Genomic DNA, 12,168 nt, shown 5'->3' with positions numbered 1-12,168 from the left:
GGTAGCTGGCACTATAGCAGTGATGCTGACTGCCATTTCTTCACCACTCCCAGAAGAACCTCTAGATACTGTTTGTATAGGAAAAAAAAAGCTTTTGCTGCAAGTTGGAGGACGTCAATCTCTTGCATAATCATAAGTGAATATATGATAGAATTCAATTGTATCACTTCCTCAAAATGAGAAACTTAATATCGCTCCATATCCTTCAGTCTTATTTATGAATTTAGTAAACTGAGAATCTCTCATTTCTGGTTTATAATATTCCATGATATTAGAGTAAGCTAGCAACTATCCATGGCCTAATTCTTTTTCGTCTTGCCACTGATTTCACATGTACATACTAAATGAAAGAAATGCTTTCCATAAGGCAAAACATTAGAAGAAACCCTTTTATTATTTTCCACCAATAGTGAAATAGTTAATTTTGTTTACTGCACATGGTGATGCAACTAACACTACTAAAGTACGTAACAGTTTGAATTAGAGGAAAACAATATCACTTCAACAAATGAATGAAGCTGCTTAGAGTTATCTATTTATCCCCCAGCCCCCCCAAAAAAGAAGGAAAAAAAAAAAAAACCTCTTGCTTTGCCTGCATTACTGTAGTTTCTTGAGTCTGTGGGTTTCACATAATAAATGCATGTTTACAACTCTCTTAAAGAATTTGATCTACCACCTGGCAGAACATGGCCAGAATTGAGGGTTCTGTTGCTACAGCGTACTTACAGTATTGCTTTTTAAGTCTTTGGAGGTGAAATTTCTGTATATCGTTTCTTTTCAAAATATAGTAGTCCTGTGTTGTGCATGCTCTGTAAATGATGGGTACTTTAAAGCAAATAAACAAGGAAGTCTTATGAGACTTAAAGGATGAAGCATGTTTTTAAGTAAGTACTATATTGGAACAATTTTTTTCAGGACTTTTGTTTTAGAGGGAAACATAACGAGGAAGACAAATATAGAGCAAGACATTAAATGTGAGAATGCCCTTTAGGCCAAGTATTTTATAGGAAAGGGTGATTTGCTGCAGTAAGGATTCAGAGTAAGGAAAACAGTCATTGCAAGTTAGGAAGTTACAACTCAAAATCCATAGTAAAAAGAAAGATGAAATGGTTCAGTCTCAAAATCTACTTTTGAGAACAGTATAAAATGGGTGTTCAATGGAAAAGAACAGTTAGGACACCATAGCTGAAACTGGTTGTCCTTAGATGGAGATGTTCTGAGTTGCTCTGAATCTAGCTCATGTTAATAAACAATATGGAGCTACAGTGTTACTTTTAAGCAAGTTAATTTTTCCCTATGAAATAATTAACCAAATCCTTCCACTAAGGTTAGCTAAAGTTTTGTTTGTTTGTTTTGCCTCCAGAATAGGTTGTGGAACACTATGTGCAACAAGAGAAAGACTGGCAGTCTGGACTTCTCTTAACTGCTTGTTAAAATCAAGAACTGACATGTCACGTGTCATGAAAGTCTATCCTCACAGATGCAGCACAGCACTGTTAAACTGTTTTCAGAAGCCATGATTGCTAAGATAGAAAGTAAAATCCTGAGGACAGAACTGTTATATGGATTTGTTGTACTGAGCTGGAGATAAGAATAAATCTTTCTATATATTTTCTATTTCTTAATGTTTTAAACTCACAAGTAAAGAATGTGAACTCAGGTGACATACTTGTTTTCAATCCCGTGCATTGTCCTTCATCCAAACGGTGAACAACTTTGCTTGATCTTTGCTTACCCAAAACATCCCTATTTAAGTTCTCACACACCTATCTGTGTAAAGGTAAGGGCTGTAAATATTTAGTAATCCAGTTCTTGAAATTTTGTCTAGATAATGAGCTTTTAAGTGCTGATTTGTTTAGAAAATGAAAAGAAACTCCCCTTTTCTCTCCAAATGTAATATGAGAGAAATAGAGAGGAATGGGTGGAGTTTGAAATGTGGCTTTTTCTTCACCTCATTTCTCTGAGAGAATTTGTATTACGAAAAACGAATCCCTTTTCCAGGACAGGTTAAAAGCAAGTTCATGTCTTGAAAAAGACAAATCATTTAAAATCTGTTTATGTGGTAAGTTTAAGAAACGAAGGGCATTTTGAAACTGAAGCATTCAGCGTGTAGAGGTTGTCACAGTGGCTGGGCTTTGCACATGCTACATGCCTTCCATGTAGGTGCAAGTTGAAGAGTAGTGCAGGAGAGCAGTGTAGTGGTTTTGCTTCTTTTCGCCTGCTGTTGTGTTACAGCCAGTATCATGCAACAGAAACACCCAGTTTGGGTTTCCCCTCCCCCATGACACTTGGGTACAATATCTCGAACTGAGAAAAGAGGAAGGAAGCTCACAGCTCAGAAGAGCAGCAAATCTCACAGAACCCTCACAGCTGCCTCAGCCAGCTTCAGGCTCCTCCTAGGCATCAGTAACAACAGCTGGGAGACAGATTTTGCTTCCAGCTCCTTTTGCTGGTTGCCCATCTCAAACTTTGCATCCTTTAAATCTTGTCTGCCTCAGTGGTGGGCATCCGTTGGAGCCTCGCAGACTCATGTACGATGGCGACATGGCGCAAGACAGACAAGAAGATTGGCGTGGGTATGTAACTCAGTAAACTGCTGTTTGAATTTTGTCCTCATAACTTCTGAACAGGATGTGGGCAGGTGTTTTCTCTAGTATGATAACATCCTCAACTTTATCACAGTAGTTTAACTGAAATGATCAATTTCATACAAAGTTTTAATTTTTCAAAGAGAATGGCAACTAGTATGTGAATGCCAGCTTGGGAGATCTAACCCTTCCACCCCTCCGTGCTCCTACCCCTCTTGGATCTTGAGCTCTTAACAGTAACACAGCTTTTCCCACCTGTGTATTTTAGAAACACGTTGAATAAGTAGCGTATTGTTTAGTAAGCAGTAGCTAGAAGTTATGGTGAAACAAATGCTGGAGAAGGGGAATCCTATGGTCGCTTCTGAGAGATCATGAAGACGTTCACTTGAAGTTAGTGTTGCTGAAAAAGTTGTATATGAGTAGTAGTAGTAAATTCCTTTTTTGAAAAGAATGTCACCTTCCAACATCAATTTTCCTTAAAATTAATAATGTTAATTTCCATAAAGGTCTGAATTGCAGTTAAAATAAATAAACAGCATTTTAAAATTAGGAAGCAGTACTGAAGCACTTTAAACAAATACTCTGCTGAAGTTAACTGTGGGCTTCCAGTACAGAACATAGTTAATGTTATATTTCTTGTAGTTTATTTTACATACTAGTGTGTAGTTATTAATCTGACATCCCCAAATTATTTTAAATGACTGTTATGTTAAGGAGGGTGTAACATTTTCATTACAAACACTAAAAACAATATTAAAAAAACATTAAAAAAACACCAAACCACCAAACTGGCTTCATGAAAAAATGAATCAGGGAATTAATAAGAGGAAAACAATGTCTTCCTGTTCAACTTCCATGTGCAGCAGGGACAGAATTATGAAATGGAAGTGCCTTGCTCTGGTGGCAGTTTATATTACAAAATGAAAGGTGTAAATATTTTCATTTTTACAAATAGTAGAAAGTACTTCACTTAATTTTAACATTTTTTTTTTCCTGAAAGCTACTGACCTGGGGGACTATGACTGGATTTGTTGGATGTGGTGCCTGTATTGACATACCAGTGATAGATCATACTCGCAAGAATAATAAAAAACAATTTTCACTTCTAGAGGCTTCTTACAGGGAACGTTATGATTGGAGTGTATTGGACATAATAACAAAGAAAGTCTTATTCCTCCTGCACTAGTTTTTATCATGGGAGACCATTATGTGTTCTGACTTGATGTTCCGTGTCATGCATGCTAGTGAATTTTTGTGCATACCCCTCCAGTGGAGCAGCCTTGGGGGTATGAGCAATGCATTTCCCCTGAGAAGGCCTGCTGTGGTTTGTTGACAGTGGAATTTGACAACATGTAACTTTATAGCCAGTAAAAGGCTGTTATGATCTTGTAGTCCTTATGGTATCTGAAAGCTGCAGCAAACCACGTATACTAAAAACAATCTTGTGAAATCCCCCTGCTCTGGAAGGGGGAATGGACTAGGTGATCTTTCAAGGTTACTTCCAATCCCTATCATTCTGTGATTCTGTGAAATATATTAGTTCAAAAATAAGGGTAATTCAGTCCAGTGATGTTTGTTTCATGAAGGCGAACAATGCATCTTAATTGAACAGTTCACTTCACTGTTCTACTTAAAATACCCTACCCAGAACATGCAATTTTGTACAGCAGTACTTTTGTCTACCTCTGATCTAAGAATATTTAATTCAAAAAAACAAGAGTTTAACTAGAATCACTTATTGTGAGCAGTTTAATTTTAGCACATAAGAAGCAATCAAATACTAGCAAACATCTAATGGGTGTGTTTTAACATTGTTTAAACTGCAATACAGATAACACGGAGGGGAATTATCAAAAACTCAAAAGGAGTGGGATTTACTTCTGGCAGTGAAACAGTGCTCTTGCTGCTTTCCCAAACACTGTCAGCTCTGACCGTGGCATTCATTTCACAGTAGCTCATAAGACCTTACAATTGCAATTGTGATTATGTGCAGATACCAGTTCCTGAACCATGGCCTGCTAGAAATACTGCTGCTCCTCCTCCCACCCGTCTCCACCCGTCTCCCCAATAAGACTTGTCTCCTCAAATCTGGTTATTTATGACAACCTGGAAGTCTTGAAAATGGTCTGTTAGTATAACAAGTCTATTTCAGCTCCTCATGTGCTAAAGACACATTTGTGTTACTCAAGTCAGTCACTTCACTGAATATTGCAATTTTTGTATCATGGGGGAATAGGGGGGCCTGGCACTTGGGAAATTTTCAGGTGCCAACACAGAGAACTGTACCTTGTGGACTGGGGGTCAGAACTAAGGAAACACTAACTGCTCTCATACAAGCATTTAGGACATCAGTGGTAGTTTAGTGTCAAAAAGACAGAAGATGGTGGCAAACTAAAATTTTATCTTTTTTATTTGCAAGTTATTTCGAAATCATTTCCTGCTGCGAATTAAGACGTGACTTAGCACTTGAACTACTGTTGAGTAGTTCAAAGAAGCCAACAGGCACCACTTGACAAAGAGATATCAGCAAATTGCATGAATAATGAAACAAGATTAAGTGCATAAAATGGGAAAAGGTGCAATGGATTATCTGTGTTCTTAAGGAAATTCACTTGTGTTCAAACCTAGATGAGATTTATAGCTTTGATAAGTTTCCTTTATGTATGTAATGGAAATGATGTATCCACGTTGTGAGGGAGCAGATGGAATTATGGTTAACACTATGATAATTCTCAAACACGGTACCTTTTCCTCTGCATTTATTAAAAACAACAAGAAAAAAGTAAACCCAGTTAGCCACAGAATAACTTGCTCTAAAGCAAAGACTATGACTTTGGCTGAGCCAGACTAGTAATGGACCAGATGAGAACTGAGCCAAATGTTAAAAAAAAAAAAGTAATCAAGTTTTATGTGGGGGCTTAGCATTAGTCTGTAACGTTTGCAGCTGGCAGATATCAGATCTTAAAGAATCCATGACATGACCCATTTCAAAGCTGGAAAATAATAGCTGCTGTTTAAGATTGAGGTCGTGTGCACTTTGAACATAGATTTCCTCTAATGTAGTTACCACAGCCATAACTGATTATTGCAATGCTCTACTAAGTGTTCTAGATGTCTCCTCCACGCATTTCAACTGTTTCTCGAAGAATGGCAGGTATAATTGTGCTTTCCATTAGGAAGTCCAAACCAGAATCTTACAATTAAAGCTCTAGAGTAGGTTGCTTGTGACACTGCAGACTTGGTATTTCCTTCACCCCGTGCTTGCTCCCATGCTGTTCTAGGGTACAAGCACAAGTGATTTTGATGTAAAAGAGAATCTGTGCAAGTTGTGTCATCACGTAGGGTAATAATACTATGACTTTACTCACAGTTTATATACCCACCCCAAGTCTGTTTCCTGGGTTATGTAAAGTTTTTCTATTAAACTCTATTAAAAGTCACTTCATACTTGTATATCAGAAACAATAATATCAGTGTCTGAAGCTTATTCTTTACAAAGGGGAGCAGGGAAAATAACAATAGTCAAATGGACTTTCCAGCAATAATAAAATACCACTTAAATGAGTACTCATGCATGTAATCTTTCCTTGTAGGCCTTCTTCACTAGGGAGCATTCAATTTCTGCTATTGTGTAATCACTTGAAGTTGATAGATAACTACAGATTTAAGGAAGGTCAGCAAGGCTGAAAGAAAAGCTGCAGCTTATATACAGGAGTTCCTTTTCTTAGCCATGCCAAGAGTTGGCTCACACCCTGTTTTGTTTTCCTTAGTTTACATTGGAAACTAAATGTATTTTTTCTTTAATTACATAGCTAGGTGAGAATAACAGGAGAATCTTTGACCCAGAATAGGCTTAAAAACCAACCAGATAACAAACCAAAAAATAATCAGGGATATAGTCACACTGAGGATTTAGTTACAGTTTTTTTTTGGAAGGGTGTTCAAAGAGGTTTTTGGAAATTCAGTATTTTTGTGCTCTTATTAATAAGAGGGAAAATAGTGTAACTACTTAATTTTACCTGTAGGAAACTCAAGGAATGATGAAGCCTGGAAAATAGAACAGCTATGCTGAAAGCACACTTTTGTCTCAGTAAAATCAAGCAATATGGGCAAACTGAGTCTACTGAGAGGAAGTGCATTCAAATTGACAGTCTCCTCAAGACTGGAAGCTCTTTGACCTATTTGGACTATTTTGTTTTCTACGTTTTTGTCTTCAAGTTTCTGATGAATGATTCTCATACTGAATTTGTGAGCTTTCAATTAATGGTGTACCTAACACCTTCCAGTTTGGTGTTCACTGATATCCACAAATTTTATAGTTTTGTTTGTTTGTTTTTGAGAAATCAAGGAATACTGTTAGGACTGCATAGTATTTTCAGACGAGATACGTCAGTATCCTTGCTGAGTAATTTCACACTATTTTTTATGAGAAGAAAATGGTAGCTGAACACAAGGAATTAATATGTCAAGAGAGAAGGTGAAATTTTTATATTACTACTCATAAAAGTAGAGTTGTAATGTTTCAAAATAAAATAGAAAAGGATTCTTGCTGAAGCTCTTCATTAGGACTCTTAATATTCAATATTGCTCCATGAGTTATCACATGGATATCATGCCAGATAATTATCCTACCATTGTCAAGTGAAATTAAGAGTCTACAGAATCACAGAATGTTAAGGATTGGAAGGGACCTTGAAAGATCATCTAGTCCTATCCCCCTGCCAGAGCAGGAACACCTAGATCAGCTCACACAGCAACACGTCACACAGGAAGAGCTGATTGAGCAAACCTGTACCTCAGAAGTCATTTTCAAATTCTTTTTAAGTGGAACGGTGGAAAGTAGGCAAGGAAACCAACGGTAAGAAAGCTGTGAGTAAAAAGTGAAAAAGGTAATGATCACACTTTTCTTAATAAGGAGGGCAAGGACTTCACAGGAAGTAAAATAAGCAGGAAAGACAGGTAGGAAGATTAGGTTAATGAATGGCTTCAGTGTTGCCAGTTTGTGAGATTTTCCTTGCTCACCATTCCTGTCTTGCATTAGTTTACAGTCTGGTATTTTTGATAAATACTGAGCATCTGGGCTTTTTAAGTACTTGAAGCCTGAGGGAATTTAGCTGGTTTTCAAGACAGAATACTTTTGTCTGGATTAGTGAAGGGATCCTGGAGTGCTTTGTCTTTTGAATATTCCCAAACAAGCTACAAAGTATGATTTATTTATTTGTTTGTTTGTTTGTTTTTTGTTTATTCATTTTATGGCTTGTCATCTTCTAAATTGAGGATGTGATCTAATTCAAACAATAAGTTAATTGTGTGTTTGTCCCAATAAGCAGTTCTTGAAATCTATATTTTAACAGGAATCCTACTCTGAACAAAAAGCAATTGGTTTCTTGGGAAGTCTATAAACATCTTGTACATGTTTTCGTCATTATTTTGCTTTGGCAAACATATGCATGCCTACGACATTTAATGAAAGAGGCTTCACAGTCATATATATATCCAGTAGCATATATAAGTTTTACATATATCTAGTTGGAGGGATGATCATATGTTACACACTCCCATTTATGTGCTCTCACTGTAATCAACATGTAGGAATGAGATGGAAGCACAGGATTTATTTTTTTTTAGCCTTCATACTCTTTTTTTTTTTTTTTTTTTTTTTTTGCCACTGGGGTGGTTACTGTTAGATGTCTTATGCTACAGGTGCCTGAATGTCTGAAAGTGATGGCAGAGTTAGATTCTGAAGCTTCTTAGACTGTCTTTACAGCATGTCAGCATGTGTCACTTTCAGACGAACAAGAACTGATATGCTGGGCATGCTCCATGGGACTGATGGGAATCCCTTCCATCTTCCATACAATTCAACACCTTTTTGTGCTTTAGTGGAGTTCTTCTTGGAAAATCTTTTATGTCAATAGTTTGACCTGTTGTTTTCTAGACTTGCTATTAGGTTTTAGAATGAACGTTGGCATCTTCAAACAGATCGCACTGAGGCTAATTAGTGAATGCCCTGAGACAGTGTTCTTCGAAGTAAATTGACAACTTTATTCACAGGAATTTGAAGGGGCCTTTATTTCAAGTGTCTGGAGAGTTTGTTTTTATAAATCCTGTTGTGATTATCCCATCAGATAACATATGAATCCATATATTTGTGAAGTTGCAGTTAACAGAAGATACATTTGGATTTAATGGTCAACCTTTCATTGACTGTCCAGCTGTCCAGTGCTGTAAAAAATACATCTGGATGTAGCTGATGGTATTAGGTTGGTTGGTTGTAGCGTTTTCTGCAACTGTATAGGGGAAATGATTTCTTGTCATAAAATGTCTGGATATGTCTACAGTTAAGATGTTTTAAAGGAATTAATTAAACTCTTCCTACTGAAAAATCCCAATACTATAGTAATATCTCTCTAATTACGTTTCCACTTACTCATTTAGAAAAGTCTTAGTTGGTAAAACCACTTCCGTAGTCAGTTAGTTACCACACTTTTCAATATATCAATTGCTATTAGATGAAGTTATTAACAGAGGGCTAAACCAATATGCAATGTAAATATGACTCAGTAATTTGTATCTATATTTTGAGACGGATGCATCTGGAAGTTGCATATTTTGAAATTTAGAGTATATTAGTCAACAGTAGTCTTAATCTACATGGACCTTTCAGGAAAACAGAAACAGCCTCAGCTCCACAATCTACACATAAACTCTGGAAACAAGTTGCAAATATCTGTAAATGTAATAGTACTTATAAGGGTCGTTAACCATCTTCATTTACTGAAATCTATTTTAAGACTAAAGCCCGTCTGAACGTAATTACATACCTACTACCTAGTTTTAATTTTGTGTTGAGCTACGCCAGTTCTCTGAGAATGGCTCAGAAATCATCATAAGATTATCTTGAATAAATGGCTTAATCTGTAAAGCAGGGCCTCTCCAAGATTTTATTTTATTTTATTTTATTTTATTTTATTTTATTTTATTTTATTTTATTTTATTTTATTTTATTTTATTTTATTTTTAATGATTTAATCCCTGTTCTACCCAACCAGGAGAAGTGTTGACAAAAATAAGAATTTATTTTTGTTCAGATAAGGCTCTTAATTAAATATGAAATTCCTTCTAACTTGTTCCAGAAATATAATGAAATCATGGCCAAAATAAATAAATAAATAAATAAAATCATAGAATATCCCAAGCTGGAAGGGACCCATAAGGATCATTGAGTCCAACTCCTGGCACCACTCAGGTCTACTCAAAAATTCAGATCATAACATCATTAATGGAACATATAAAAGTGAAAGGAATGAACTGATTTAGCTCTATGTTTCTACTTTGCGTGTTTACTTGAAAGGCAATTTCATTAGATATTTTAAACATAGTTTTAAGTAAAATGTTTAAGTAAAATATGCCACTAGCATACATTTTGGCTTAGCAGAAATCAGCATGCTTTTTTCAGAAGCCTCAGAGAGAGAGGGGGAAGCAAAAAATATGTTGGAATAAGCTGAATGGAGGCAGATTTTTCTAGATGAGGTTCAAAATAGTTCAAAATATTGCATGCTTGGATTCTCTGTAGGGATGGATGGACTGGGAGACTGTCATGAGAAAAGGAAGAAAAGCCCTGCACACTAGTATCTTTATGGTACGATAGACGTCATGGTTAGCAGTTAGTGTGCTGTCACTACTTGCACAGTTTAATTGTGGTTGTAGACTCATGTACTTTAAATAGTTTCTCTGGTTGATACTAGATTCAATAACCACTTCTAATCTGTAATGCTATTGTCTATAAACAAGCCCCTGAAAAACGTACAGAAAAAAAGGCTTACCATAGCAGCCCACATCCTGCAGTCTTAGAATGTAACAACTAGCAACTCATTTTTCTTGAATTCTGTCTGAAATTAAGTTGTTTTTTAAACCCACGCAGATAAGGTTATAATTGGAAGACTTTTTAAATCTGCCTCTTCTTTGTTCCTATTGGAGTGATTAAATACAGAAAATGAAGAAACTTTCTACTGCTTCCAAATGAAATAGTTTCATGTTAAGATGAAGACAGTTTGCATGTGTTTCTCTGTCCCCATTATCCCCAGAATCACTGTAAATTTCTGAAACTGTGCTTTAAATTCTTAGAGCAGTAGACAAATAGATTTGCATCACAATGAACATGTATATATTGAAGATATGCATCTAAATATGTGCTCTAAAGCATATAGAGTAGTTGCTATAAATGGCTTTGTTTTCTTGCAACAATGACCTTCTTCGTAACATTTACATTTTCAGAAGAAAAGAGATAAAAGTAATGATAGCAAATGAAGCTTGATGATAGAATTACAGTTCCACTTATTTATTTATCCTAATCTATTCATGCTAGTATCAGAATCTTAATAAACATGTGCTTGTCAGTTCAATTGTAGTGTATGGCAATATTAAAAACCAGTATTTTTGCCCTCTAATTTTTCAGCTATATACAATTTCAAAGGGACAGGAGCACAACAGCTAGCTCTACAAATTGGTGATGTGGTCCACATCTTGGAGTCCTGTGAAGGTAAGCTAGTGTTCTTAAGGCTATAGTTTTCTTTATTTAAATAATTTAGTCTTTTTACTTCACACCAATTGCCTGTGTTACATAAGTAGTTATCCAAATGTTGTTGGTATATATTTGAATTATTGCTGCCAGTGTTTTATTTTGAGTAACAACTTAATCATTTTTGGAGAGCCACAACCAGAAATGTTGCAGTACATGCGGTTTTCTTGGGATGCCATTATCAAATGAGGAAGTCATCAAGGTAGTTCGTGACATTCATGCCAGATTGTACTATACCTGATGGAAGATGCATTAGATTTGATGCAAGCATTAATGGAGCACATTTTTGCCTCTAAACTAAATATTTGTTGCTAGATATTTCTTATTGTTGCTAAATATTTGTTGCTATTCAGCACCATAGTATTCCTATATTATAAGAAGGAAATCAAGTATTTTTAAAGTATTCTGTAGGTCAGCATGATAAAAACACTTCTGAAAACCACTTGACATATTAAATATACTAAACAACACAACTCCACATCAAGTAATGCATAACAAATACTCAATATGCTGACCCGAGCTTGGGTATGTGGAGTTGGCATGTGGAGACAGCTGACCAACTGGCCTAAATGTAAAATAAGGACAAGCAGCAGAATAATAAGAGAGCATAAAACTTTGTAGATGTGTGAAGCTGAACTCATTGTTGATACCAGAGTGATAGTGTATTCCTTCTTATACCTTCATATATTTACTGAATTACCTCCCAAGTCCACTAAAGCGCTTAAGTTTTTATTAGTATAAAGCAAAGACATCAGAATTATATCAACTCAACATTTGGGTGTCTTTGCAAAAGTCACTGTAATAGATTTTTTGTTGTTGTTGTTCACAATCTGCAGTGATATAGTTGACCAGGTTAAAAATTAAAAATTAGATTTTAAAATTATGAAGTTCTTCAAACTTTGCAAAACAACTATAAATTATCTTCATCCTACTTCCAGTGTCTGTCATCTGTATCATCTTAAATGCAGTGCATGTTAGAGAGCAATTGCTGCATTGTGC

General features: G+C 35.8%; 1 protein-coding gene across 1 annotated transcript in view; it reads left to right on the top strand.

The window, feature by feature from the left end:
* Nucleotides 1-2,322: 2,322 nt before the first annotated feature.
* DOCK2 (dedicator of cytokinesis 2) overlaps nucleotides 2,323-12,168 on the top strand; it is a 188,867-nt gene continuing 179,021 nt past the window's right edge. The window contains exons 1-2 of the mRNA XM_005024959.6: nucleotides 2,323-2,576; nucleotides 11,047-11,130. Of these exons, the coding sequence (XP_005025016.4) occupies nucleotides 2,537-2,576; nucleotides 11,047-11,130 (124 nt within the window). The 5' untranslated portion in view covers nucleotides 2,323-2,536. The remainder of the gene's footprint in view (nucleotides 2,577-11,046; nucleotides 11,131-12,168) is intronic.

Source organism: Anas platyrhynchos, chromosome 14, assembly GCF_047663525.1.
Source record: "Anas platyrhynchos isolate ZD024472 breed Pekin duck chromosome 14, IASCAAS_PekinDuck_T2T, whole genome shotgun sequence".
Classification (NCBI taxonomy): domain Eukaryota; kingdom Metazoa; phylum Chordata; class Aves; order Anseriformes; family Anatidae; genus Anas; species Anas platyrhynchos.
The sequence above is the reverse complement of the archived record's forward strand: the minus strand, read 5'-3'. Positions and strand labels throughout refer to the sequence as shown.